This window comes from Canis aureus, chromosome 8, assembly GCF_053574225.1.
Source record: "Canis aureus isolate CA01 chromosome 8, VMU_Caureus_v.1.0, whole genome shotgun sequence".
NCBI classification, from domain to species: Eukaryota; Metazoa; Chordata; class Mammalia; order Carnivora; family Canidae; genus Canis; species Canis aureus.
In genome coordinates, this window is record NC_135618.1 from 47,729,126 (window position 1) to 47,756,134 (window position 27,009).

At 46.5% G+C, this 27,009-nt stretch overlaps 1 protein-coding gene across 2 annotated transcripts in view; it reads left to right on the forward strand.

Annotated features, from left to right (window-relative positions):
* The first annotated feature begins 2,978 nt into the window (after positions 1 to 2,978).
* SHISA9 (shisa family member 9) overlaps positions 2,979 to 27,009 on the forward strand; it is a 281,808-nt gene continuing 257,777 nt past the window's right edge. Inside the window, exons 1-2 of one of the 2 annotated variants that reach the window (XM_077906681.1) lie at positions 2,979 to 3,565; positions 16,465 to 16,592. In XM_077906681.1, the coding sequence (XP_077762807.1) occupies positions 3,003 to 3,565; positions 16,465 to 16,592 (691 nt within the window). In that variant the 5' untranslated portion in view covers positions 2,979 to 3,002. The remainder of the gene's footprint in view (positions 3,566 to 16,464; positions 16,593 to 27,009) is intronic. The other variant, XM_077906682.1, reaches the window with a different exon arrangement.

The following is a 27,009-nucleotide window of genomic DNA, read 5'->3' on the forward strand; positions in this document are numbered from 1 at the left end:
AAAGTGTCTGAAAACCCCCAGCTCTTGGGGGAAGGTGTCTCTGACCTATTCTTCTACTAGGCTATTGCTCTAAGCTCCCAGCCCTGATGCTGGCAGGGAGGTGCCACAGTGGAGCGCAGTGGGGGGCAGTGGGGTGGGAATTAGGAAACCAGGGATGAGGAGTCTAGCAGTCTGCAGCCAGCCCTGGCTTTCGCATTTCCTGGCCATTTGACCTTGGACAAAGCCCTCAGCCTCTCTGAGCCTGGACTGTGGCAAACCACCGGTTGGAGCAGCCCTTCTAGAATCTGATTTAGTGCTTAGAAATATCCCAACCCCTCAGCACGGTTTTGAGTGCTCCTCTTTTGAGTGCTCCTCACGTCCAGTGCTGCGGTAGGTGCTGGGAGACTCTGGAGGAGCCATGGCCTCTTTCTGTCCTGGAGTTTACCATCTCAATGTGGGGAGACAGAAAGCAAATATGTAATATAACATCAGGTGGATAGGGAGTCTGGAGGCCTATTTTAGGAAGGCACTACCTGCAGCGGTTAGAACACAGGCCCAGGAGTCAAATTTCTTGGGTCAAAAGCCAACCGCGGTATTTCCTTGCTGCGCTACTGTGGGCAACTGGTTTAATTGCTTTGGGCCTCATTGTCTCCCTCTGTTGTGTGGGCCCCGTTACATTACCTAGCAGATAGAGTTAAATGAGATCAGTCACTCAAATGGTTTAGCAAATATTCCCAGATTGTCTGCTAGATGCTAGGCACTGCTCTAAGCATCTGTGAGGAGGTGATTTTAGAAAAGACAAGCTTAGTGGGCATGTTGCAGGCACCGAATAAATGTCAGCTATCATTAGCTCTCACACACCAATGCTTGTGTTTGTACAGACTCACACAGTGGCTGTGGGTGTGGGTCGACAGACATGCCACACTGTCCTATTTTGGGGATCCCATTATGATGGATCTGATGAATTTAGACTAAACGATCTCACACCTTGTCCAGGTGGGTTTGGGATAAAGTACAGCCTGTAATTCAATGGGTCTTCTAGGGCCGGATGCTCCTGGGTATGCTCCATCAGTGTGGGCCTGCTTTGTTTTTGCTGGAACAGGGTCATTCTTTGCTAGACTTTGGGAAGACAGCAGGTGACATTCTTCGGAGAGAAGGGACCATTAGCCAAACTCCCTCTCGTTCTGAGAAAACTTGCAACAGAGTCCAATACCCGCCCCCCCTTCACCCTGGCGTTTTTCAGTTAAGGGGACCCAGTATGTCATTTTATTCGTGGCCCAACTTTTTTGGTGCTTTGAAAATGCCCTGAGAAGCCCCCTGACCGCAGCCCAGGGGAGGGGAGGGGAGGGTGGTGGAGCCATCGTTTCCCTGCAAATCGCCCAACCGCCTGCAAAGCGAATACTTAGTTAATGCAATTAAAAACAAAACGCAGGGGCGTGTGGAGATCTAAATTCGGTGTAGCAGTTTTGGTGCAAATGCTGTTTTGGGGGCTACTGGAGTCAAATTCAAGCAGAGGAAAGAAGAAGTGGGAGAAATGGGAGAGGGCCGACGGATAGCTGGATGGAATCCGCGGCTGGGCGGCGAAGGCAGATTTGGAAATTCCTGGCAGGCGACGGGGAGCTGGAAGCAGAGGGCGAAGGCCGCACTCCGCAGCCCCGGGTGAGGAGGGTGAGGATGTCTGGGGGGGGGGGGGGCGGGGAGGGGAGGGGGCTCCGGAGACCGAGGCTGAGGCTGGACGCCCAGGCCTTGCGCTGCACCAGAGCGGGCTGGGCGCGCAGAGGCGGCGCCGCCGTGTGCCCTCCCGTGGAGCGCGGGCAACGCCGCGAGTCGTAGAGGGTCAGAAAGTGGCAGGTCCGGGGGCCTAGGGGAGTCCCGAGGAAGGACATTCCGGGACGTGGGGCAGGCCACGGCCTCGGCCTCGGCTGCTGCGTCTCCGCTGCCCCCCGAGCTTCTAGGACTATGGAGCTCGTCCCGCGGCCCTCTCCCGGGGGTGCTTACCCCGGCCCAGGGCTTGCCGCCCCGCCTTCCCGGCTCAGCCTCGGTCCTCCGCTCGTCCCAGAGTGTTGAGCCGTCCGGGAGGCGCGCCTGGCTGGGGGGCGCAGTCGGGGGGAAGGGCGAGGTGGCCCGCTGCACCTGGAAAGGGCGATCCCTCCGTCCGCCGAGGAGCGGGAGCCACTTAGCCCGTCCCTAGCCCCTCCGGGTCACCCCTTCCCCGGAGGGCAGATCCGAGCCGCAGCTCCTGCGCACGCACGCCCGAAAAAGCCACGGGCGGGGCCGCCTCTGCGCCCAGAACAGGTCGGAGCCGCGCCTCCAGCCCGGAGAGGGCGCGGGAGGTCCCGCAGCCGTCCTCCACCTGCCGGGAAGCCCCGGCGGTGCCATCGGCCCCGGCGGCTGCGGAGCTCCCTCCTCCCCGGGCGCCCGCGGAGCTCGGCTCTGCACGCCCCCCAACTCGCTCCCGCCCGCCCGAGTCACCTCTTCCGCGCCCCCGCCCCTCTCGAGCTCGCGCCCGTTCCACCCTCCCCTCCTCTGCCCGCCCTCCTCCCCCTCCCCCTTCGCTCCTGCCCTCCCTTCATTCCACAAGTGTTGCTTCGCTCTCTCTCCAGCGCACTTGGCGAGCTGGGGAGGTGAGAGGGATCCGGCGGGCGAGTCCCGAGCCGCGGGCCGAGGGGAGGCGCGGGCGCACCGACTGGCCCCTGCTCCCCGGCCCCCGCCTCCCCCCGTAGCCGGCCGGACCTGCCCCCTCCCCCGGCCCCCCCGCGCCCCCCCCCCCCCCCCCCCCGCCGCCCGGCCAGGCGCGCTCCTCCCCGGCCGGCCCCTGGGCGCGCGGCGCGCTGGAGGCGAACGCGGGCTGAGCCGCGCGCCGTGGCCGCGACCACCGAGCGCCCCGCGCCGCCCCCTGCATGTGCGGCCCGCGGCGGCTCGCAGCCCCCGGCAGCAGCCTCGGCAGCTTCGGCCGCGCCTCGAGAGGCGGCTGCAGCGGCTCCAGCGGCGGCCGAGCGGCCGAGCCCGGGCTGGGAGACACGATGCGCCGCGTCCTCCGGCTGCTCCTCGGCTGCTTCCTCACCGAGCTGTGCGCCCGCGTGTGCCGGGCGCAGGAGCGAGCGGGGCACGGGCAGCTGGCGCAGCTGGGCGGCGTGGTCGTGCTGGCGGGGGGCAACCGCTCCGGGGCCGCCTCCGGGGAGGCCGGCGAGGGCGCGGGGGTCTCGGACGCGCCCCCGACCCGGGCGCCCACGCCGGACTTCTGCCGCGGCTACTTCGATGTCATGGGCCAGTGGGACCCGCCGTTTAACTGCAGCTCGGGCGACTTTATCTTCTGCTGCGGGACTTGTGGCTTCCGGTTCTGCTGCACGTTTAAGAAGCGGCGACTGAACCAGAGCACCTGCACCAACTACGACACTCCGCTCTGGCTCAACACCGGCAAGCCCCCCGCGCGCAAGGACGACCCCCTGCACGACCCCACCAAGGACAAGACCAACCTGATCGTTTACATCATCTGCGGGGTGGTGGCCGTCATGGTGCTTGTGGGCATCTTCACCAAGCTGGGGCTGGAGAAAGCGCACCGGCCCCAAAGGGAGCACATGTCCAGGTGGGCTGCCTCCCCCACCCCACCCCCCTCCGCCTCCCCTCCGGGCGCCGCTCTCCCAGCGCTTCCCTCCCCCACCCCCCGCCCCCATCGCCGCGTCTCCGCCGGGGGAGGTCTCCCGGGAAGCCAACTTCGTGGTGGAGCGCGGAGAGGGGGCGCTGGGCTGCGCGCAGGTGTGGATTCGAGCGTGTGTGTGTGTGTGTATGTGTGTGTGGTCTCTGCCCCCATCACCCTCTCGCCGCCCCCTCCTTGCCTAGGATTGGAGTGGACCTGAGACAGCCGGGGAAGCTCGCGGCCCCGGAGTCCTGGGGTTTGGGGAGGGGTCCGCCGCTCGGACGCCAGATGCTGGGCTCTAGGTAAACAGGGCAGGCGAGCCCGAAAGGGAAGGGGGGCGTGTGTGAGCCCGCGCGCGCGTGTGTGAGGGAGGAGGGAGGAGGGAGGAGGGAGGGAGTGTGTGCCGCCTGCAACTCGTACCGCTCGCGAAAAAGAGGCGAGGGAGGTGGAAAGAGAGGGGAGGGCGAGAACAAAAGCCTCGCCTGGAGCGGCCGCCTCGCTCCCTCGGAGCTTCCAGGTCCTTGGAACTGGGACCTCGGTTGCCTCCCTCCGCCCAGACCCCTCGCTTCTTTCCCGGGTCTGCACCTCCCGCAGCGGGAGGAGGGGGGTGGGGGTGGGGGGCGCCGCCTCCGCTGCGCGCTGCGCCCCTAGCCCGCGGTTGGCGCGGACTCCAAGGGCGGGCGCCCCGCTCCCTCCCCACGCCGCCCCCCGACACCCTGATTCGTCAACTTTCCCGGTTGCCTTATTCATTATGCAAGTCCCAGCGCGAGCAAGTCGCAGCAGATGGGAGAAGGCATTTGGGGATTAATGGAGCTATTTGCCTTTTGCTTTTTTTTTTTCTCCTTAAAAAAAGTGTCTAAATTGATTTGCACAACCCAGTAACTTCGGAGGCGGAGGCTGCAGCCCCCAGACCCCGCAGGATTGGGGACAGGGTTAGGCGTGAGGTCTGGGGCCAACCGGGTTGAAGAGCGACAGGCGGTCTTCCAGCAGCTGGGTGGTTGGGCGCCCGCTGGATCTTCTTCCCGAGTGTGGACATCGGGGTCGCTTTGGGGCCCCCCTCCTCTCCCCGTCCCCTGCACACAGACACACACCCTCCCCACACCTCCGGCGGGGGCCCCTGTGTGCGCGTGTGGATGCACGCGCTCCGTGCGCCTGCCTAAAACATCTGAACAAAGAGACCCACCAAAAATAGGCGAAGGAACATTACCACCTCACTAGTAATTATTTTCTATTTATACGCAGAGTATCCGATGACTTTTTTTTTTTTTACCCCCCGTGGGGAGGGATTTGGGGGAAGAGGTGAAGAAGTTCCTCTTGGTTTGGGTCAGCGGGGAGGTGTAGATGGATGTTGGGGTCCTAAGCGCAAAGTAAGCTTCCAAGGTATACAGGAAACCCTGCCGGGCTGAAAGAGTCACACGCCGGCCCCGCCCACCTCCTGCACCCCCCACGCCCCCAAGACGCCCTGTCGCCAGCCCCACCGGCGGGTGTTTCACGTCCCCGCAGTCCCCGCCGATCCCTGTAGCTTCCCCAGGTCTGTGACAAGGTGAGGGAGGAGTGCCGAGGCAGGACTGCAGCAGGCAGCGGTGTCGCCTTGCGAGGGAGCGAGTCACCCAGGGACCTGGGATCGGAAGGCTGCCTTGCAGATTCAGCTTAATTCCTCTGCCCACTGAGCCTTTTTCTTGCAAACCAGCGCTGAAAGGAGCCCTCCTGGGTGTTGGGGTGGGGGTGGAGGAGGGTAGGCAGGGCCGGAGAAGGCAGGTGGGGAGGTGACAGCTAAGGGTGGGTGGTTCCCTTTGGACGTCTGGCGGAGAAGGTGATGCTAGCTCCAGGCCCTCTTGGATCGGAATGTCCCTGTGGAGACAGCACTCCACTGCAGACCTAAGGGCCCCAGCAGGGACTCAACTTCCTGTCCTGCCCCCTTGCAGCTCTGTCAGGAGAAAAAGAATCACCTAGGCTCTGCTGGTTGCAGCCACTTTCTTCTGCAGGTACCAGGAAGGGACTGCTTGGGGGTGAAATCTCCAGGTAGCCAGTCCTCTGGTAACGGAGCCTCCGCACTGGCTTCTCCTTGTACACATTTTGGGAGTTCCAGAATGCAGTGGAAGTGCATACTCTTGAAGGGACAGAACAGTTGATTTCCCACCCCCCACACCCCATGCCCAGCCTGGAGCCCGTCTCCTGGGTTGAGCTTACCACCCTGAGATCAAGACCTGAGGCTGAGATCAAGACTCGAGGCTCCACCCACTGAGACACCCAGAAGCCCCAAGAATAGTTGATTTTTATGGGCAGTTTCCATGGTATGGTTTTCAACCCTGACTACTGTTTGGGATCGCCTGGAATGCTTAAAAAAAAAAAATCATGTTGCTAGGGGCCCCACCCTAGACAATTTAGATCAGAATCTCTAGGGCTTCGTGAAGCCTCTGTACTTTTGTAAAGCTCTCTAGGCTTTCCAGCGTGTGGCCAATCACTGTTAAGGAAAAGGAACTAACATTTGCCAGGCACCGTAGTAGGGGGTGTGTGTATGTACACGTGTGGACATGCATGCGTGAGTGCATGTGTGTGTAAACATCCTCTCATGTAGTGCTCACAGCTATGAGACAGGTGCTGTTAATTCCCACTTACGTATGAGAAAATCGTGGCTCGGTTTGCATGGCTTGCCCAAGGTCACACAGAAAAACTTCAATCCCCGGCACCTGGTTTTCAACTGTGTTTTCAGTTTCAGGGCGCATTTGGGGGGGGCGGCGGGCATTTCCTAAAATGCAAAATGCACATTATTGTGTCATGTTCAGAGAGATTCCAAATCCATAAGGTCTGGGATGAGCCCTTAGAAATCTGCATTTAACAGCCTCTCTGAATGGCCCCTAAAAAGTGGCCTACACATTAAGAAAGACTGTTCTGGAGTTTGGGACTATTTTACAGGGTTGGGGATGGATGAATTTGTCCAATGCCACGATGACTCTGGTATGTGCCTTCTGTTGTGTGTTGTCTGCACAGGTAGGGCTTTATGTGTATTTGTGGTGCTGGGGGCTGCTCCAAGGACCATCCAAATGCATCTTGCAGTTGATGCAGGTAATCATCTCGAGCCCCAGCCCCAGTCTTAATCTCATTAGCTGTTGCCTGTAGGGGCTAAGAGGTGCTTGGATGGGGCAGGCACATCCAGCTTGGCCTCAGAGAGGCTCCAAGGTGGCTTCCAGGTGAAATTAATGTGCTGGCCGCAGCCTCTTAATTTATTTTGTCTTGGGCGGTGAGGGTTACTGAGATGAGAGGTTTGTTCTCATTTTATCTGACTTACAGATAAGTAGGACTTATCTTACTTACAAGTCTTGGAAGACTTACAGCCCCTTGCTGTCCGCATGTCACCAAGTGCTCCTGTGACCCGTGCACTTGTGGGATCCCAGAACAGGCCTCCGTGATGTGGGTTTTCCGGCTCAGAGTCCTGGGCATGTCACCTGCTTCCTTCTGGGCTTGATTGGGATTGAAATCAGGAGAGTCCGTGATTCCAGGAGCTGTGGGGCTCTTGCCCACGGTACTGTGAGAACTCCACAGATACTCGTTCACCCGCCACGGGAACATTCCATCCTGCCACGACGTAGTGGAAGAAGAGACTGCAGAGGGTGGCCAGCTATGGTCACCAAAGCACGCAAACATGTTTTGTTTGGTCTGCAATGTATTTCTCTATTCATTCTGATTTTTTTAAGTTTCTCTCTCTTTCTCTTTTTGACTGTGAAATATTTTAAATCCACACACACACACAAAGCCCATGAAACAAAACCTTGAAAGAATAATAAAAATGAACTCCAGTATGGCCTTTAAGGTTTCTAAGCCCCGGCACTACCAGCATTTGCGGGTGGCTCAGTCTTGGTGGGGGGGCTTTCCTGGGCATTGCAGGGTGTTGGCCAGCATCCTTGGACTCTACCCACTAGATGCCAGTAGCACCCACCCCACAACCCAGCTGTGACAGTAAAACAAAAATAATAAATCCTCAGCCATAGCCACATGTCGTCAATGTGTAGAATCACCCGCAGTTGAGAACACTCATCTAGACTGAACAATTATTAGCATTTTGTCATATTTGCTTTATAGCTACTCTCTCCCCATATTTCTTTCTCCCTCCTCTTCCCCCCTCCCTCTCCTTTTCCTTTGTTTTTTTGGCTGAAGCATTTGAAAATAAGTTGCAGACATGACACTTCCTCCCTAAATACTTCAGCGTGGATCTCCTGAGAACAAGGACACTCTCCCACACAACACAATTCCAAGTATCACACCCAAGAAAAAGGACGGAGATTCCATCATATCATCAAATAACCAATCATATCAAAATTTTCCCAGTCAGGCCAACAAATGTCTCCTAGAGTTTGGGTTTTCAAACTCAGATCCAGTTAAGACTCCCTGCATCTGGCTGTGAAATTTCTCTGGTCTCTCTTCTCTATCATGTTTTAAAATCAACTTAGAACCAGTTGCCAATATTTAGAAGCGGGGAGTTTTCACACAGACATCTAGATTTCTGACTTCTCTTGAGATATTGGGCAGGTCTGGCCACATTGGACCTGTATTTTCACACGGAAACTGTTGGCTGCCGTGCTGAGAGGTGACTTTCCTCTTCAGGAAGCTCACAGGTTCACCTCCACCTCTGCCCCCCAACCCAGTTCATTCAGTAAACTGCAGTCCTTGGAGATACCTTCAGGCTGACCTTAGTGGCACGGGCTCTGGTTGGATGGCCTGAGATTCAATCCAGCTCGACCACTGAATAGCTGTGTGACCTTGGGAAAGTTACTTCACCTCTCTGAGTTTTTAGATTCTTGTCTGTAAAATGACATAACGACGATGATCCTTATGGCATAGGCTTGTGGAACGTTTTGCTGAGCCTGGGCTTGGGAAACTCCTAGCCCAGAACTTCCTTATAACTCTTATTATTCGAATTTTCTACCCCTCATCTGCCGAAGGGGTAAGTGCTGTAGTCTGGAACTCCGTGCCTGGCCCTTGCTCTGCTAACATCTTTTCAGCTATGTGACATGGGTCGAGTCTCCTGACTCCTTCTGACTTAACAAGAGGAGGTGGCAGGTTCAGAATAGAAGACCCACGTGGGACCACAGGAAAAGCCTTGCAAACTGGTGGCCTAGGTGATGTTGAAGAATGCTCGTCGGGTTTGCTATCTTGCCGAGCTTGTGTGTGAATTCTCAATTTCAGGGCCTTCCTCAGTGAGGCAGGCCTTATGACAGTCTGTCTTTTGAGAGGCACAGATTGCTTTCCATGAGGATGAATAAGCCCTGGGGGAGAGGAGGAGTCAGACTTCAAACCCCAGACAGTCTGAGGCCAGAGCACAGGTCCTTGACCACTAGGCTGCACTGCCTTTGAGCAGACCCGTGCAGGACTTCTGTTTCTCAGATCACAAAGAAGTGCTTGATGCTCTGCAAATGGCCACACATGCAGTGGGGCCAGTTCAAGGAGTCACCATAAGATCAAGACCAGGAATGTTTTCTGCATCTGCCCCTGGCAGGGCCAGCCCTCTTGGAGAAGGTATTGATGAGAAATGACCTCAGGGGCAGAAAAGCATGTTTGAAGCTCTGTACACTTGAAGCCAGTAGGGAGCACATGTCATTATTTTGCCCACCTTCAAACAGAATCAGAAATCCAAGGGGCAAATTACATAGCACAGTGTCCTGTGTGGATTTCAAACATGCTTCAGAAGAGCTGGAGTCCCTTGCAAAGAAATAGCATCAAGTGATGAGTGTCCCTCCTTCTTTTCCCTTTTCTTCTTCCAACTTCCCTGTTTTCTTGTATATCTGTGGTTATCCTATGCCTTTGACCAGATCCCCGAGTTGGAGAAGCCCTTGCATGCGTATCTTGTTGGCCATGGAAAAGACTCTATAAATTCTTTTTCCTTGCAGGATATGTTTGCTTCTCTTTGGGCATTGAGTCCTTGCATTTATTTATTTTTTTGAGCGAGACCGAGGGAGGGAGGGAGGGAGGGAGGGAGGGAGGGAGGGAGGGAGGGAGGGAGGGAGGGAGGAAAGGGGCAGAAGGAGAGGGAGAGAGAGAATCTTAAGCAGACTCTCCATGCCCAGCGCAGAGTCTGACACAGTGGCTCCATCTCATCTCCCTGAGATCATGACCTGAGCTGAAATGAATAGTTGGGTGCTCAACGGACTGAGCCACCCAGGCGCCCTTGAGTCCTTGCATTTTAGAAATCATCTCCATTGGGGTATAGTGTACATAATAAAAAGGAGTTTGAGTTTGGAGTTTAAGTGCAGTTTAATGAGCTTCGTCTATACCTGTGTGACCACCACTCTGAAAATTATCTCATGCCCATTGCCCTTGCATTCTTGAAAAATAAAAGATGCTTCTGATACAAGAGGAAATGCTCAGGAATCCTATTCAAGTGTTTAAATGTCAGAGCACAGTTCAGACCTTGGGATTCCTGGAAGCTTTGAAGCAAGGTGCTGGGACTCTGAGCTCTGTTTGGAAATGTTGGGGTCTTTTATTTGCTCACTGTAATTGGAAAGTAAAAGGATGCAGCATTCTCTCTTTGTTCCTCAAATATGCCAAGCTCATTGCTACCTCGGGGCTGTTGTGTTGGCTTGGCTCAAATTCTCCTCTGTCAGACCTCACATGCTGGCTCTCGCTATTCAGGCCTCAGCTTGAGTGTCCCTTTCTCTGAGAAGCTGTCCCTGACCACCCAGGCTCAGTGACCGCCCCCCCCCCCGCCCCTCCAGCCCATCGCTTGATGTTAATAGCTTCATTTCACATTATAGCCTAAAATTAACTAATTTAGTGGTTTGCTAGTTTATTATCTGTCTCCTTGCCTACTGTCCACAGTAAGGAGTGTGGGGACACTAGAGTCTCTTCTGCCGTTGTATCCTCAGTGCCCAGAACAGTATCTGGCACAGAGGAGTACTGGCTTCTGACATCCTGGTTTACATAAGAAAGTATCTCCTCTTTTATTCATTCATTCTTTCACTTATTCATGTCATAGGTATTTATTGAGCAACTATGGCACCCCGGCACTATTTTGAGGGCTCTAAGAGAACAGTGAATAAGTACAAACAGAATTCCCACACTCATAGAGCCAACTGTCAAATGGCCCGAGACAAATAACATACAAGTACATCTAGAAAGAAGCTGACACTAAATTGAACTTTATACAATTGCCAATATTCAGGCACTTAAAAAATGGCAATGTTTCAGCGTAATTGCTCTGAACCAGGTTAACGAATATCAAGAAAAAGTATTCTTCAATAAGGTACCTGTATTATTAGCTAGGGTTCTCCAGAGAAACAGAACCTATGTGAGTTATAATAGAGGGAGCTTCATTATGTGGACTTGCCATGAGCAAGTTTGAAATCTGCAGAGCGGACGTCTCAGTTTGCAGGCTATCAGTCAGGAAAATTCTTTTTCTTTACTCGGGAGGGTCAGCCTTTTGCTATAGTCAGGCCTTCACCTGATTGGATGAGGCCCACCCACATGTTGGAGGGCAATCTGCTTTCCTCAGTCTCTTGATGTAAACGCTCATGTCATCCAGAAGCACATTCTTAGACACACCCAGAACGGCTTTCGACCAAATATTGGGGCACCTTGTGGCCTAGTCAGGTTGACACTTAAAGTTGACTATCATAGTCCTCTTAGGATCTTGCTACTCAGAGTGTGACCTGTGGAGCAGCAGCATTTTCATTAGCTTGAGAGCTTGAGCAAAAGAACCTCAGGCTCTGCCTCTGAGTTACTGAAACAGAATCTGCATTTCAACAAGACCCTTAAGTAACATGAATGCACATTGTTTGAGAAGCACCCAAACCATGTGCCACAAATAGATGCCAAATCCTTGGGAGTTTGGCTTACAGCGCATAGTTGGTTCTTTCCATTGCCTTATTAAGTTTTTTGGATACGTGTTATAATGTGTTTCTTAGCATGTGCCCTCATACATGCACATTTATTTTTACTAGTAAATATGGGATCATACTAGCAAACAGCTATTAGGTACATTATAGGACATATATGAGGACAGAAATTTCAAACTGAGCTGAAAGTACAATAAATATTATTTTAAAATTAGTTGCTAAGCATGGTGACATCATGTGATCATTGGCTGATATCGCAAAGGCTGAGGATGAAGCACATCATTAATAAACAGTCTATATTTTGAATATTTCTCGTGAGAGTTGTGATTCTTTTGGCTGACTTTGCTTTGATCTGAATAGCCAATCATTGTTTTTAACCTTGTGACAAGCTAGGGGTTGAAGAGAAGGCGAGAGTCAACTCTATTGTGCTCTGGGGCTATCAGTGTTGTCTCTAGGCTGCGGTTTTCCTGTGGGGGATATTTATTTTATTTTATTTTATTTTATTTTATTTTATTTTATTTTATTTATTTTATTTTATTTTATTTATTTTATTTATTTTGTTTATTTTATTTTGTGGGGGATATTTTTAAGCCACGTGCCTGCTGAGTGATGCTTAGCCTACTTAAAAGGAGAAACTTTATCTTCATAGCCCCTTTCAGGGTGCACCTGGCTGCAGTACAGGTGATGCACCCCAGTGATGGTGCCAACTGCCAGTCACCCTCCTTGGTCTGAGTTTCCTGATTCTCATCGTCAGGCGTGGGCATTTCAAGTGAAGGCTCCAGCATCTCTACACACACACACACACACACACACACACACATACTACATTGATTTCTTACTTTAATGACTAAACATCACACGTGGAAGCTCTTGGATTTCCTTTCTTGATCCCGAATCATTTTATGAGGTCCCTGGAGGGAATGGATCATACCTTGTAGGCTGCTTTTTGGGTTTTGTTTTAAAGATTTTATCCGGGATCCCTGGGTGGCGCAGCGGTTTGGCGCCTGCCTTTGGCCCAGGGCGCGATCCTGGAGACCCGGGATCGAATCCCACATCGGGCTCCGGTGCGTGGAGCCTGCTTCTCCCTCTGACTGTGTCTCTGCCTCTCTCTCTCTCTGTGACTATCATAAATAAATAAAAATTAAAAAAAATAAAGATTTTATCCATATATTGAGAGAGGCAGCAACATTGGGAGAAGCAGGGTCCACACAGGGAGCCTGATGCGGGACTCGATCCCCAGACTCCGGGATCATGACCTGAGCCAAAGGCAGATGTTCAACCACTGAGCCTCCCAGGTGTCCTTATGGAGGTTTTTAAAAGAACCCTCATTTCCACTGCATACTTGGGGAGGGGCTGCTTTGGGGGAAAAGCAGCGTTGGCTTCTGGGCAGGACTTTTAAGAACTTTAGCACTCAGGAGAAGCCCAAGGGGTCTGCAGAAGGCAGTGTTGACCATGTTTCTGGTAGCTGTCCTGGTAACTTTGCTAACCTCTTAAAAGCCTGAATATTTTGAAATTCTGGGGGGACTCCTTGGAGAAACTGGTGAAAGCTATGGCTTCTTGCTCAAGAAAAATGTACAAACAAAATTTCTATTCAAATCCAGATCCTCTGAAGCTCAAGATGAGGAACCTGTTTAGAAGTTAAAAAAAGGCAAATTAGGTTTTAGAGGGCATCTGCCTTTCCCCCCAAATGCTCCTTTCCTGTTGTCCTATTGAGTTTCAAACTCTGCTTACATCACAGAGCTGGGAAGGAGGCTGAACTCTGATTTCAGAGATACTCAGGTTTGTATCTTGGTCTCTGCACTGATAAGCACTTAACTCGAGCATTTTCTTCCCCCGCATAAAATAGGTAGGCTAATCCTCACCTTGAATGCTCCCTTCCTGATTGGCCATCTTTCATCTTCATTGGCCTTTTTTCTTGTACCTCAAATATTCTTATTCTTTCCTGCCTCAGGGCCTTTGCACTCGCTGCTCCCTCTGCTAGGAAGTTTCTTTCCATCATGTTTATGTGACCAACTCCTCACTGTTCAGGGCTCAATTCAAGTGTCATCTCAGGAAAACTTTTCCCAACCACCTTATCTTTGTCTCTCTCTGTGTCTATTTAGAGTTTTAAAAAAGTGTACAATTCAGTTATTTTTTGGCATATTCATGAAGTTGAGCAACTATCACCACTATCTGATTCCAGAACCTTTTCATTATTGAAAGTCCATATACGTTCAACAGCCACTCTCTAGTCGTCCTTCTCTCCAGCCCCTGGCCACCACTCATCTACTTTCTATGGATTTGCCTATTCTGAACATTTCATATAAATAGAATCATATGCTCCACGGCCTTTCGGGCCTGGCTTCTTTATAGGAGTGTTAGCATTCCAGGTTCCATTCCTGTTGTAGCATGTGTCAGTACTTGATGGCTTTTCATGGCCGAATCATATACTCCATCCCATAACATATATTTTGTTTATCCATTCATTAGTTCATGTGGGTGGTTTCCCACATTTTGGCTGTTGGGAATAATGCCATTATGCACTGGTGTCTCTTGATCGTGTTCCTTTTATGTATTTAATTTTCACAGCCCTGGTTTATTTATTTAATATACATATGTCTTATCCTGTCCCCTAGAATATAAGCTCCAGGAAGGCAGTGACCTTTTCCATCTTGCATCTTGCTGTATTCCCAGAGTCTTGAATAGTGCCTGGCACAGAGTAGGCAATAAAGATTTGTTCAGTGAACGAACGAATGAATGAATGGGAGCAGTTGCTATTCTCTTGTCTCTTGGCGGACTCAATCTTTTCCTGTAATTCACATGCGATCCTTGCTGTGTTCCCTGTATCTCACATCTGACACTTCTCACCAGCTGTGGTTCTTGGGCCATCGTCTCATTGCTAAATGAGCAACCACTTCCCGAAGCTTGGGCCCTCTGTGACCTGAACAAAGTCCAAGACTTGAATGTGCAGCAGAAAAATCAGGTGGCTGCATCCTGCCCCTGGAGTTTCTGAGTCAGTAGGTCTGAGTGAATCTGAAAATTTGTATTTTAACACGTTTTCAGGGGATGCTATTGCCACTGGTTGGCGGACTGCTATTTGAGAGTTGGTGCTACAGGGGGGTAAATTTCAGCAAGCAAGCCGGGCCTCTTATAGTCATTGGTGGTATGTGGGGGCCTCATTCAAATGCTCACCTTGCTTCTCTGTCTCCCTTGATGTGGACTTAGAGGGTTCTGGTTTGTTCAGAGCACCTGGATGTATCTAAACGTGTGGCAGTATGCTGGAGAAGCTCTCCCTGGTCCAAGAGGAGGAGTGGACCAGGATGCTTATTGCAGTGTTGTGCACAGAGGCAGGGAGGTGTGCTGATCATCTAGGTGCCCATAATCAGGGAAATGGATAAGCAGGGCTGATATCCTGCAGCTTCTCACCATGAAACTGCTGGATGGAGGAGATTCACAGTTAGCGGTACAGCTAGCTCTCATGTTGTGCAAAGAGAAAGAAACAGATTGAGGTTTACAGTAAAGACGCCCCTCAGGTCAAAGATACACACCTGTGCAATTATAGCTACAATAGTATATACTGTTCAAGGATAATCCTATCTAAACAGAGACGTGATGGAGCGTAGGTGAAGAGAAGTAAATGTGCTGGTGAGGTCTGACCTTAGGTGTGATACCTGGTTGACAGCTATCTCCGTTCTGATTGGTGTGCAAACATTGAGCTGCTTGACTCAGTTTTACATCTAATTGTGAAGGTCACTGTTCTGGTTGAATTGTCTATCACATCTCTGCCCCCAACACTACCCATTTAAAAAATATATTTTTTAGAGTTGTAACCTTGTGGTCTTTGGAATGTGACTTTGTCTAGAAATCGGATTGTTGCAGATGTAATGATTTAAGACGAGGTGTCCTGGAGTAGGGTAGGCCCCCTAACCCGGTATGACTGCTGTCCTTAAGAGCAGATTTTCACAGGAAGACAGTGACTCCAGGAGACACACCAGGTGGTGATGGACGAGATTTCCAGCAATCTGCAGAAGTCAGGAAGAGGCAAGGGAGGAGTCGCTGTAGGTCCCCAAAGGGGTGCAGCCCTGCTGACAACTTAATTTGGGATTTCTGGCCTCTAGAACTGTGAGACCATAATTTTTGTGGTTTGAACCCACCTGGTTTGTGGTGCTTTGTTACAGCAGTCTGGGAACTAATACAGTCACTTAACACCTCTCCACTTGCTCTCTTATCTGTCGAATAATACTAAGAAGATGATCAATCTTTGGGTGAGCGTCAAGGAGATTAAACATGATGATAAATGGGAAGAGCCCAAAACATAGTTGGTGACTCAGATAGAGCTTTCCCTCCATCCCAGCTACTGATTAAGAGGGGTACTTACTTACAACATGGGGTGTGGATGGCTCACACCAAATCCTCCCTAGCTGTAGGAAACCCCATGCACACAGTATACAGAGTTATGAATACAGACTCTGGTTCAAAGCCCTATACAAGTGGTTGTGTGACCTTCAGCAGGTTAACTCACCTCTCTGAGCCTTTGTTCATCCACAAAGAAGGAGTAATAAACCTCATAAGGTGCTCATATGCTACTTAGTTGAATTAAGGCACATAACGTGATTAGCAAGGTGGCGGGCTTATGGTAAGTACTCTATAAATGTTATTTGTTGCTAATAGTGGGTCATTGCTGTACATGACTTGTGGTATCTAGCATTAGCTATGAAGGGGGACTAAGTGTCTGTGGGGTGCAGACACTTTACATATATTCTTCATTTAATCCTGTCAACAACTCTGCGAGGTGGGTGATCCCACTCTTACGCAGCTATTGTGAGGAGCATGTGGACTGTTTTGCATGAAGTCCTTATGTAACCTCTAATTGCAGTGATCTTTTTTACTTCCTTATGTCTTTTTCTCCCTCCCACCCCTAGCTAGAATGGCAGCTCCATGGAGTAAGGGGCCTCATCTTCATAAACACAGTGCTCAGAGCACAGCAGGTGCCAATCATTGTGTTTGGAATGAACAGATTTAAATTCTTTCTTCTTTCAGGGCCCTTGCAGATGTCATGAGGCCACAGGGCCACTGCAACACTGACCACATGGAGAGGGACCTCAACATTGTGGTTCATGTCCAGCATTATGAAAACATGGATACCAGAACCCCCATAAATAATCTTCGTAAGTATAGTCGTGCGGTCCATTTCCAGCCCCTCTTGGTGACCCGTGCGGTGGTCATGTGTCTAGATTTCATGGTCTGTTTGGGTTCATTAAGACTTTTCTGTTTGTTGACTAGTTAAAAGTTTTAGTTCATCTCTCTGGGATGAAGCTGTGTTTGGCATCATCAGCTTTCACTTGGTTTGTTTCTCTGTTAAAGAGTGATCCACTTGGTTGGTTTCTTGTGGTGGGTTCTTCTGTTAACTAATGGCCCTTTTGGATGGTTCATCTTGGTGGTTCACCCACCTTGTTAACCACTGGGCTACTTGGTTGATTCGTCTTAGATAGTTAATCTGTTATCCAATAACCTATTGTATTGATTCATCTTGATTGGGAAATTGGTTAACCAATGGTCCATTTGCTTATTTGTCTCCTTCTTGAGGTAGACCAGTTGTGACCATTAGGTTCCCCGCTGTTTTCAATGAACAGATAGTAGTTCAGAAGAATTCGATCTCTTTTTCATAGAGTTTTGCAAAAATAAATCACAAACTACCTATGTGTATGTGTATGCACGTGCGCATGCACATGTGTGTTTGTGTGTGGGGTGTTCCGTTGTGGTTCTGTTGGTTTGGGGTGTGTATATGTGATTCAACAGTAGCAAATTCTCTCCATTTTTCTGCCAGGAAGGAAAAAAATGCTACATTTGCTATTATATTTCAATAGGTATTCTTTAGTGGACAGAGCATACTTGGGGATCTTGGTATATTTTTCTTTTCTTTCAAAGGTCTTTATATACAATATACCGTATGGAGCTGATGCACTGGCTAATGGGAAGGGGGAAAGCAAGATTGTTTAGTTTTTTGACAATAGTGTGCTACCGTGTTTATTCCTAGCAATTATGTTTTCAAGTTAACCCCCCATTAAAGTAATGTGGAGGGCTTGGTTTAAAACAACAAAAGCCAGACAATTTAAAAGATGCATTTAGTTGTGGCTGGAGGTTCTTAAAAACATTGCACATTTTATAGTCTGGGTTGCCTTTGCTGAAGCTCCACGAGGAGAGTTGCACTGGTGTTTTATTTGCTGAATCATCATTTTGGACTGTTTGGCTACAAATTTTTATGCTGGATGAGTAGAGGAATAAATCTGTGGTATTTGACATAGGTGATGCAAATTATCTGATCATGCATGGTGATGATTTTTCATAGCCTTGGAAAAAATGTGGCAGTATATTTGTAAAGTCAATGTTTACACAGTTTGAAAATGGGCTACCAAACAGAATGTCTTAGGTGTCATTGTATTAAATAATTCAACCTTATTTATTAATGTGCCAGGTCGTAGAGTGGCATGAGAAATAGCCACATTTTAGAGCAAAATACATCAGCAATTGGAAGTTTTATGACCAAATCTCACAGCCCTGAAAGATACGGTAAATTGCACCAACTTTGACATGGCAATTGCTGAGCCCAGTTCTGGCTTTCATGGAAATGAGCACATTCTCTTTCAGATGTCACTGGGAAATAAGTTGAACCTAGATGTATGTGGGTTCCAGCCATTGCATGTGAGTGAATATGATCATGGAGGAGACAAAGTTGAAATGGTGTTGAGTCCCTGGCTCTATAAGGTGACTGCTAACAAGTTTCTCGTGAGGTTTCCATCTTTAGGATGATGTTTGAATCAGCACTCACGTGGAATAACAAACTCTTTGAAGTCACCCACGTTTCATCATTGCATCAGGCAAAAGGGCAAGGAACATTAATGAATCTTGTTTCAATAAGGGACTTTTGTTTAAAGTTGTACTGAAAACAAATTACTGCTCAGAGATGGGTGTCCAGGCACTAATTCAGAAGGCTCCTGTGAGGGACTAACTGGGTTTATTTATGATTCTTGCTTTTAGTTTGTATCTGAATCTCTCAGTAATCAGTGATATTTATACTAATTAAAAAATGTGTCTTGTAATATTCTACTGGGAAGAAGTAGACCGGAGCATTCCTGGTAGACTACAGGAGAGAATTCCAGGTGCATGCAAACATTGCATTCTTGCATGAATATGATGTTAATTTTATATATTGCTGCTGGGTTGATCTAGTCCATATCTCCTAGAATTCTTCGTAACATCTTGAAAATAAAAAGCATACAGCTCTTCTACAGATTTATATTAATTGGTTCAATTTCTGTAACTTGTTCAGTACCTGGTAGTCACGATAGGCTTCCTTGTAATGATTTTATCTTTTTTTATTGATTCACAAGAGCTATTTATATATTATAGACACAGGAAAAATCTACATATTCAAGAGAAGGAATGTTTCGGGAGTTCACTGAGAGGATAGGCCTTGATAATTGGTATTTATCAGTTATCAGGGGTTCAAGAAGCCATGCAGGTGCCCATTTTGACCCATAGAGAACTAGGAGAGAAGGAATCCAGTCCAACTGAGAAGTTAGATCAGCTCTTGGTGCCAGAATTAGAATGCACCTATTGAATATAAAACCTTTTTCCTGAACATTCTAGGTGCTATGAAGATTTACAATAAGAAAAAAAATGGAAAGAATGACGTATCCATTTGTGATATACCCATCATGCCATTGTTGGGGCATTCTTCACTAAACATTCAAGTGACCAGATTTGACCAGGAATTCAATACCTAGAACTTGAATGTCATTTCTTTTGTCTCTATCCAGTAACCCACTCGACATAGTTTTAGGAGAATATTCCTCTCCATCTGTTTCTCTTTCTTCATCTTAATACTTGTGCGAGCCCTTTCTGGTTTTCCATTATACTTTGGTCAAATGCTAAGAGAATAAAAAGTCATTTAGAAGGAAGGGAGTGGGGAAGGACTAGGGTAAAGGCAAATGGAGGCAACAGAAAGCTTCAGTGTGGGGGAAATTTTTGCCAGTTTTCCTTTATAAATTTCCTAGGGTTGATTTTTTCCTGTGATATGCAAGACTTGCCTTTTTATCTGAAGACGGATTTTTCTTCAGCTGGAGCTGTTCATGTTCTTTCCAGGCATTCAGTGATATTGCCTAAAAATATTTAGTCTGATAATCAAAAGGGCCTCGACCTCTTTGATGAACAGGATGTAGATTCAGATGAGATAGTGATTTTTCGCAAATGCTCCTCGGCTTCTGTGTAATTATAGTTTGCTTTTGAAGGCACATTTTGTCCTCAAGTGCTATGAACGTGCTTCTGTCTCCCCCACCCAAGCCTCGCAGCCTGCCAGTGACACTCCCCATCCTTTCTGGGAGTGCAGGGTAAATATAGGCTCCCTTTCGTCTTAAGGATGGGAGATGGGAGTGAGTGCCGTAGATACAAGGAGAGAGCCCGGATCAACGTCTCTCAACTTGTCTGTGTTAACAGCACGTTTTTTTTTTTTTTTTAAATACAGTTTTAGTTTGGGAATAATTTTATATTTACTGAGAGGTTGCAAAGATAACTCCCAGAGTTCCGTATACTCTTCACCCACTTTTCCTGAATGTGAACATCATACACTGATGTGGTTTACCTGTCACAACTAAGAAATCAACATTAGTACATTATTTTTAGCTAAACTGTTGATAATGTTTGGATTTCACTATGTTTCTTCACTCGGGTCCCTTTTCTGTTCCAGGATGCACTCCAGGATGCTACATTGTATTTAGTACTGCAAACTTGATAGTAGAATTTTGGTTGGCAGTATTGTTTAATGATGTGGTAAAGACTGAAAACAATCCTAAATAAGTCAGTAGCAATTACAAAGCCTTTATTGCCATGGTATAAAAAGTGTCTCCCAGTGGCTATAAAAACAGCCACATAAAGTTATTCACCTGGTCACTGTTGGAATAGAACCCATTGTTATACTGACTGCGCTCTCACATAAACTCCTGGGACAAAGTACCCTCCTATTCCACGCAAACATGCAACCCCTCTTTGGAATTGGGTTGACGTTACTCTATTTATTTAGCAGCATAAGCTGAGCAGGTGGGATCTCACCCCGAACTGAGGAGAAGTACTGACTTGATGTTTCAGGACACAGAATCTATCAGAAAGACCAGGCTCCCATTCCAGCCTCAGCCCGCTCCCTACTGCCCCAGGACCATTCCCAAGTGGGCTTACAAGGAACCAGATGAAAGATGCCGTGCAGCTCTTGTCTAGGGCCAAATCGATTTCCATTCATTTATCCATATTTACCAAGGCACCTGGATGTCATATACTTGACTTTTGGAGGCACTGGGAGGGATATTCCCAAATATCTTTTCAAAATTGGGGGAACTTCCTAATCAGGGCAGGTACATAAGAATAAAACCTATGTAAGGTAGTTAAATATTAACAGTTACTTATATAGACAGCATTCTAAACCCGAAACACATTGAATCTTCAAAACCTTATTAGGTTGGTACTGTTATTTTCACCTCATAAAGGTGGGGAAACTGAGTCTCAGGTTAAATGGCTTTTCCAAAGCTCATACAGCTATTCAATGGTGGCACTGGGGATTTAAACAGGGCTGGTCAGACCCCAAGGTCTGTGTTTTAATCACTACACTGTAAGACCTCTCCTTCTGGTACAGGTGTTTGCAGAATGGGGAAGTCTTCCCCCGCTAGGAGTTGAAGTTGATAAAGGATATGCTAGGTGAACCCAAAGATCAATTGGAACTGTAGGAAAGAGAGCTCTTTCCAAAACACACTCCATCATACATCTTGTGGAGTCCTTCCTTAGGAGGCATAATAACTAAACTTTTATTGAGCACTTGCTATGTGCCATGTATTGTGTTAAAGCTTTGGATGCCTCAGCTTATTTCACACTGGAAACAACCTTCAAACAGCCCAGCTCAAATCCCTGCCTCAGGATCTTTGTACTTGCTGTGCTTCCTGCCTACAGAACCCTGCTCACAGGCCTCTACCCTTTGACATCTTACCCCCAAAGTCACTGCATGGGAGATGACTTCCTAGTCTTCCTCTTGTTCCCAAGTCACCTACTGTTCCCCATTTCTCCCATTATTTTCTTCATAACTTCTGTTCCCTCTGATATTATCTTCCTCATTATTTATGTCTACAATGTAAACTTTATGAGAGCAAATGTTTTGTATTGTTATAGTGGCATCGCATATTATGGCTCACGGCAGCAGCCCCATACATTTCTGTCCAGCAAATGAAAAAGCCCGTGGAAGGGGTATTATTATTCCTGTTTTGTGAAGGAGAAAACTGAGATTCATGGAACCTGAGAAACTCACCTGACATGATAACTGAGATTTACTTTAGAAATCACCAGGAAGATATAAAATTGTAGGGGATGGCAGAGGAAACAGAAGTAGAAAATATTATTGCAGCTGGTGGCCAAGTACATGGGGGTTCATTCTGTCTTTGTGTATATTTGAAAATACCCACCATAAAATTAAAAATCAAGATCTTGTCCACGGTGTCCTAGTTAATAGAAGAAATAGGATTCATACCCAGGTCCATCTGACTACATAGCCTGAGTTTTATTAGATACACATGAGGGTATCTTCTGGTGAATATCCAGGGTCAGAAAGAGTAGGAATCAGGGTACTTTTGGGACTTCAGTAGGTAGTGTGAGTAATAAAGCATCACTGTCTTTTGCCTTTAATGCACTTAATCACTGTGTCTTTTAGTTCATATTAATTAGGGAGAAAAAAATGTAGTTTCTGACCAGCCAGTGGCCTGGCTTCTCCTGGATCAACTGTCTGTCTCTGGTTCAATCAGTTGGATGGGGTGGAGAGTGTCTTAGCCCCTCTCATGGCTATGATGGGGCAAGTTCTTGAAGAAGGTCATACTTGAGAAGTGGGGTAGGGATTGGCATTTGGAGCTTTGTTAGGGTGGGGGCAGGGATTGTGTTTATTCACCCCTGTATCTCCAGCGAAATGACACAGTGCTCAATGAATGTTTGTTGAATGAACAAACACACACATGGATGGATGAATCTCAAGTTCCATAAGAGGCCCAGTGGAACCTGTTAGCAAGGACCGTTGGGATTTTGAGTTTTGAGGGAACTTGGGTAATTAACTCATGTGAAGCTTTCACTTTTTTCAACCAAGCCACAGGTACCAACACTCATGTTTCTGAAACAAAAACTTTCTTTTCCACAGTCAGGCACGCTAAAACTGCTCTATCTGAAGATCTATGACTATTATGGTTTTGGTACATGGGTCAGTAAATTATAGAGTTAATAAAAGTTAGGGTTGGATCTATGACTGGATTAGTTACAAATATTTGTAACTAAATATAAGTACAATGGCTTGAGTCAATTTTGTGTGGTTTTAGATCAAGAGTTCTGTGTTATAGATGAGTCTCTGACATGTGTATGATGACCACTAAACATGTCCAATATGAATTTGTGGTAGTACAATGAGGGAGTGGGGGATATATGCTTAGCAGAGAGTCATACCTGAACTGGGTATCTGCTCTGTCACCTATAACTATGTAATCTTGGAAAAATTAAATTAATTTTTTGAACCTCAGTTTCCCACACTATAAAAGAAGTAAAATACAAGATTGCTTTTTTTTTTTTTAAATACAAGATTGTTGAGAGGATTAAATGCACTACCACATATAATGAACTTAGCATAATGGCCGGTAACATATAAATGTTGGTTGTTATGATGATTATTAGTGAAATGAGTGATCATTAGTGTTAATATGGTCCATTAAAGAGGGGACGATGATACACACCAGCACAAATTTATTGTATAGTTGATATTTCAAAGTGAAAATGTTTTCATTCTGTGTGTCAGTTGATAACACAATCTGTGTGTGTGTGTGTGTTTGTTACTACTAATGTTTTTGATGCAAATGAGAACTGAAGAATCTGTCAATTTCTTCCCAAGGAAATAGCTCTGATGGAGCAGCTGTCCCATTCTTAGACATTTGTTCCTGTGTTATGTTTTTCTTCAATTCCCGTTGAAACACATGAGCTTTTGTTCTGTTAGGAATATTGATTTTAATATTTTATTTAGAGTGGTGGACCAGGCCCATAGGAATTTGTATGGTCTCAAACATGTCTTGTATTTCCACCCAGAAAATGAGATTATGTATGCATGAGGGTGTGTGTGAGAGGGTTTGTCTGTGTGTGTGTGTGTGCATAAGCAACAGAAGAACAGAGCCCTTAAAAGAAAAAAAAAAAAACCTTACCATTTTCTGTATTCCACCTCCTGGGCTGTTTTCAGAAATTGCTACTAATGCTGGCCACATGGTATTGCCTAATTAGATTTGCATTGCTTTTCCAAAGTGCTTCAAACCAGCTGTAGGACTATTTGTAAAGAAAGCCTAGGTGCCCATCACAGTGTCTGGTTTAGTTTAAAAGATGCCAAATTCTGTTCCTTCCATACTAGGGAAAACCTATTTTTGGACACAGTTTCTTTAGGAGAGCATTTCTAGTTATATATTGGGATTAAATGATGCAACATGCCTACTGTGTTTTTGACACTTAGTGTGGATATAAAAGGAGTAAAAGATAAAACAGAATAATGATTGTTCTGCACCTGCCACACGCACGCATTTTGCTTCTCACAACAACCACATGAAATAATTGAAATAGGTATTGCACCCACATGTTATAGATAAGAAGACTGTGGCTCAGAGAGTTTAAGTAACCTGCCCAAAGCACAGACTTATTCAGTAAGGAGTTCAGATCCTATACGTAGGTTCAAACATGAACCCATCTCTGTCTGGCTTTAAGCTTTGTACTCTACTCATGAACTTTCTTGTGCTTTTCCTGAAGACCTACGCTGGATGATGCTCCAGTTATGTCTCTTCTTCTCTTTCTTCTCCTCATTTATTGGTTTCTGCTAAGAATGACTGTGTTAGATTATGCTTATCTTTGAAAATGGACCAGTTGAGATAAAGTCACTATTTCTGTCTTGGAGGACTCAGATTTTAGCCAATTTGTCTGATTTCTTGTCATTGATATTTCCATTGAGTCAATCAATATTTAAATGATACTTACTAAAATCCTGCTATGAACAAGACAGTATATGAGGACTTGGAGATATGAGGATGAATGAGACAAGAATAGGAACTATCCTCTTAGAGTTTATGGGACAGTGGAATAAATAGATAATAGAAGAGGGAATAGATTAGGACAGTTTTTATGAGAAATTCTTATTTTGTTCTGAGAGGGAAATACGCCCTAACAACTTCCAAGAGTCACAGTGAAAGAAAGCGGAAAAATAGCATGTACTAATTTTCCTTGCCTTTAATCAAGGGGAGATCTATCAGTCTTAGAGTATAGGTCTTTGCACACTTGGGCAGCTCACTCAGTTGAGTGGTTGATTCTTGATTTTGGCTCAGATCATGCTTTCAGGGTCCTGGAATCGAGCTTCACTGTGGGCTCCACACTCAGCGGGAAGTCTGCTTGATGATTCTCCCTATCTTCCCTTGCCCCTTCCCCAGTTCTGTCTCTAAAATAAATAAATAAATCTTTTAAAAAAAGAATATAGGTCTTTCTTGCAGGTCTGATTAGTTTTATACAAATCATATAAGGGGAGAAGGGGGATTTTGTTTGGTTAGGGTCACATTATTTTTGTTTTCCTATTAAAATGCCATATCTGACACAGGAAGACCAAAACTTCAGAATTAGCTGTCAGGAGTTGAGTATAGATTCTTTTCAGAGTATCTTTTCAGTTCAATCAGCTTGCTGTTCTTCAAGATTAGTGTTGAATTTTTCTTCCTTTAAAAATAACAGCCAATATAAAATTAAGCAACATAGTTTAAAACCATAATACATATATTAAAATAATTTATAATGAGGTTTTAGGAAGCTGCTTGAAAAACTCCAATAAGAATTCTCAATAAAGTTAATTACAAGTTGTAAAGGAAACCCCATCACATTATTCTGAGAATGCAGTTAATGAAACTAAGTGTAATCATAATCTGAATATTTCATTAAATGGGGACTTAAACTCATTAATTTAGGTATTAGGCTTGGAGTTGTGTCCTCACATGAAAACTGCCGTGCTCAAAGCAGAGCCTGCACTTTATTCTACTCATTTCAATCCAGCCCTTTATCCCCAAGATGGGCTCACGTTTGGAGATCTGTCCATGGTGCTGAATCACTCCCAGGATGCCGGTTACGTGATTCAAACCACCGAGCAAGAAAAGTTAATCTAGAATTTTGGAGCTTGAGGGTACTTCAGGAATTATCTTGCCTTTGGTTCACTCCACTTTTGGTTTCAAAGATGATTAAAAATTGTAAAAAAATTGAAGAACTGGGGGATCAACATAGTGTACTTTCAATTTTGCCAAGAAATGAAATTCAAAAGTAACTACAAAATACTATCACCGTCATTTCATAAATGACATGGACATTTTAACACTGAACATGTTGGTAAGAAATATTTCTTGAAATAAAATACAATCCCTAAATCAAATGAAGTGTTAGCTTTATGAAAAACTCATTCCCCTGTCCTTATTTCTCTCTCTCTCTCTCTCTCTCTCTCTCTCTCTCTTTCCCTCCAATCAATTGAAAATGAGAACAAGGATTTGCAGTTTGGGGAATTACTGATTATTTCTTAAATGGTTTGCTCACTGAATAAGTATTTGTTGAATAAATACTGGGGCTTGGTGTTAGGGATACAGATTTTGGCTCTGTGTGTATGTATGCATGTGTAGGTATATATGCTTATGCATATTTATGCATATATGAATTCATAGAGATTATACTCAGTCCATTCTTTACATCTTACAAATAATGAAACTGAGAACCAGAAAAATGTTTTTTTAAGCTATACAATGACATTTGAAAAAAATTTTGAAAGATTTTATTTATTTATTCATGAGAGAGAGAGAGAGAGAGGCAGAGACACAGGCAGAGACACAGGCAGAGGGAGAAGCAGGCTCCATGCAGGGAGCCTGACATGGGACTCGATTCCGGGACTCCAGGATCATGCCCTGGGCCAAAGGCAGGCATTAACTGCTGAGCCACGCAGGGATCCCTGAAAATTTTTTTTATTTAAATTCAATTTGCCAACATATAGTATAACACCCAGAGTTCATCTCATCACGTGCCCTCCTTAATGCACGTCATCCAGTTACCCTATCCATCCATCCACCTCTCCTTCTACAACCCTTTGTTTGTTTTTTAGTTTGTAGTCTCTCATGGTTTGTCTTCCTCTCTAATTTTTCCCCTCTCAGTATCCCCCTTCCCTTATGATCGTTTTCACTATTTCTTGTATTCCACATATGATTGAAACCATATGATAATTGCCCTCCTCTGATTGACTTATTTCACTCAACATAATATCCTCCAGTTCCATCTATGTCAATGTAAATGGTAGGTATTCATTCTTTCTGATGGCATAATGATAAAATTTAACAGATTAACACTGTTTTGAAACTTTTATTGAGTATTTAGGACACAATAACTGATCACAAATACATGTTTACTTGGCAGTTCTCTGAAATGGACTTAAAATGAACTACTTGTGAAGGGAAGGGATAGACTTTCTAGATATGGTAC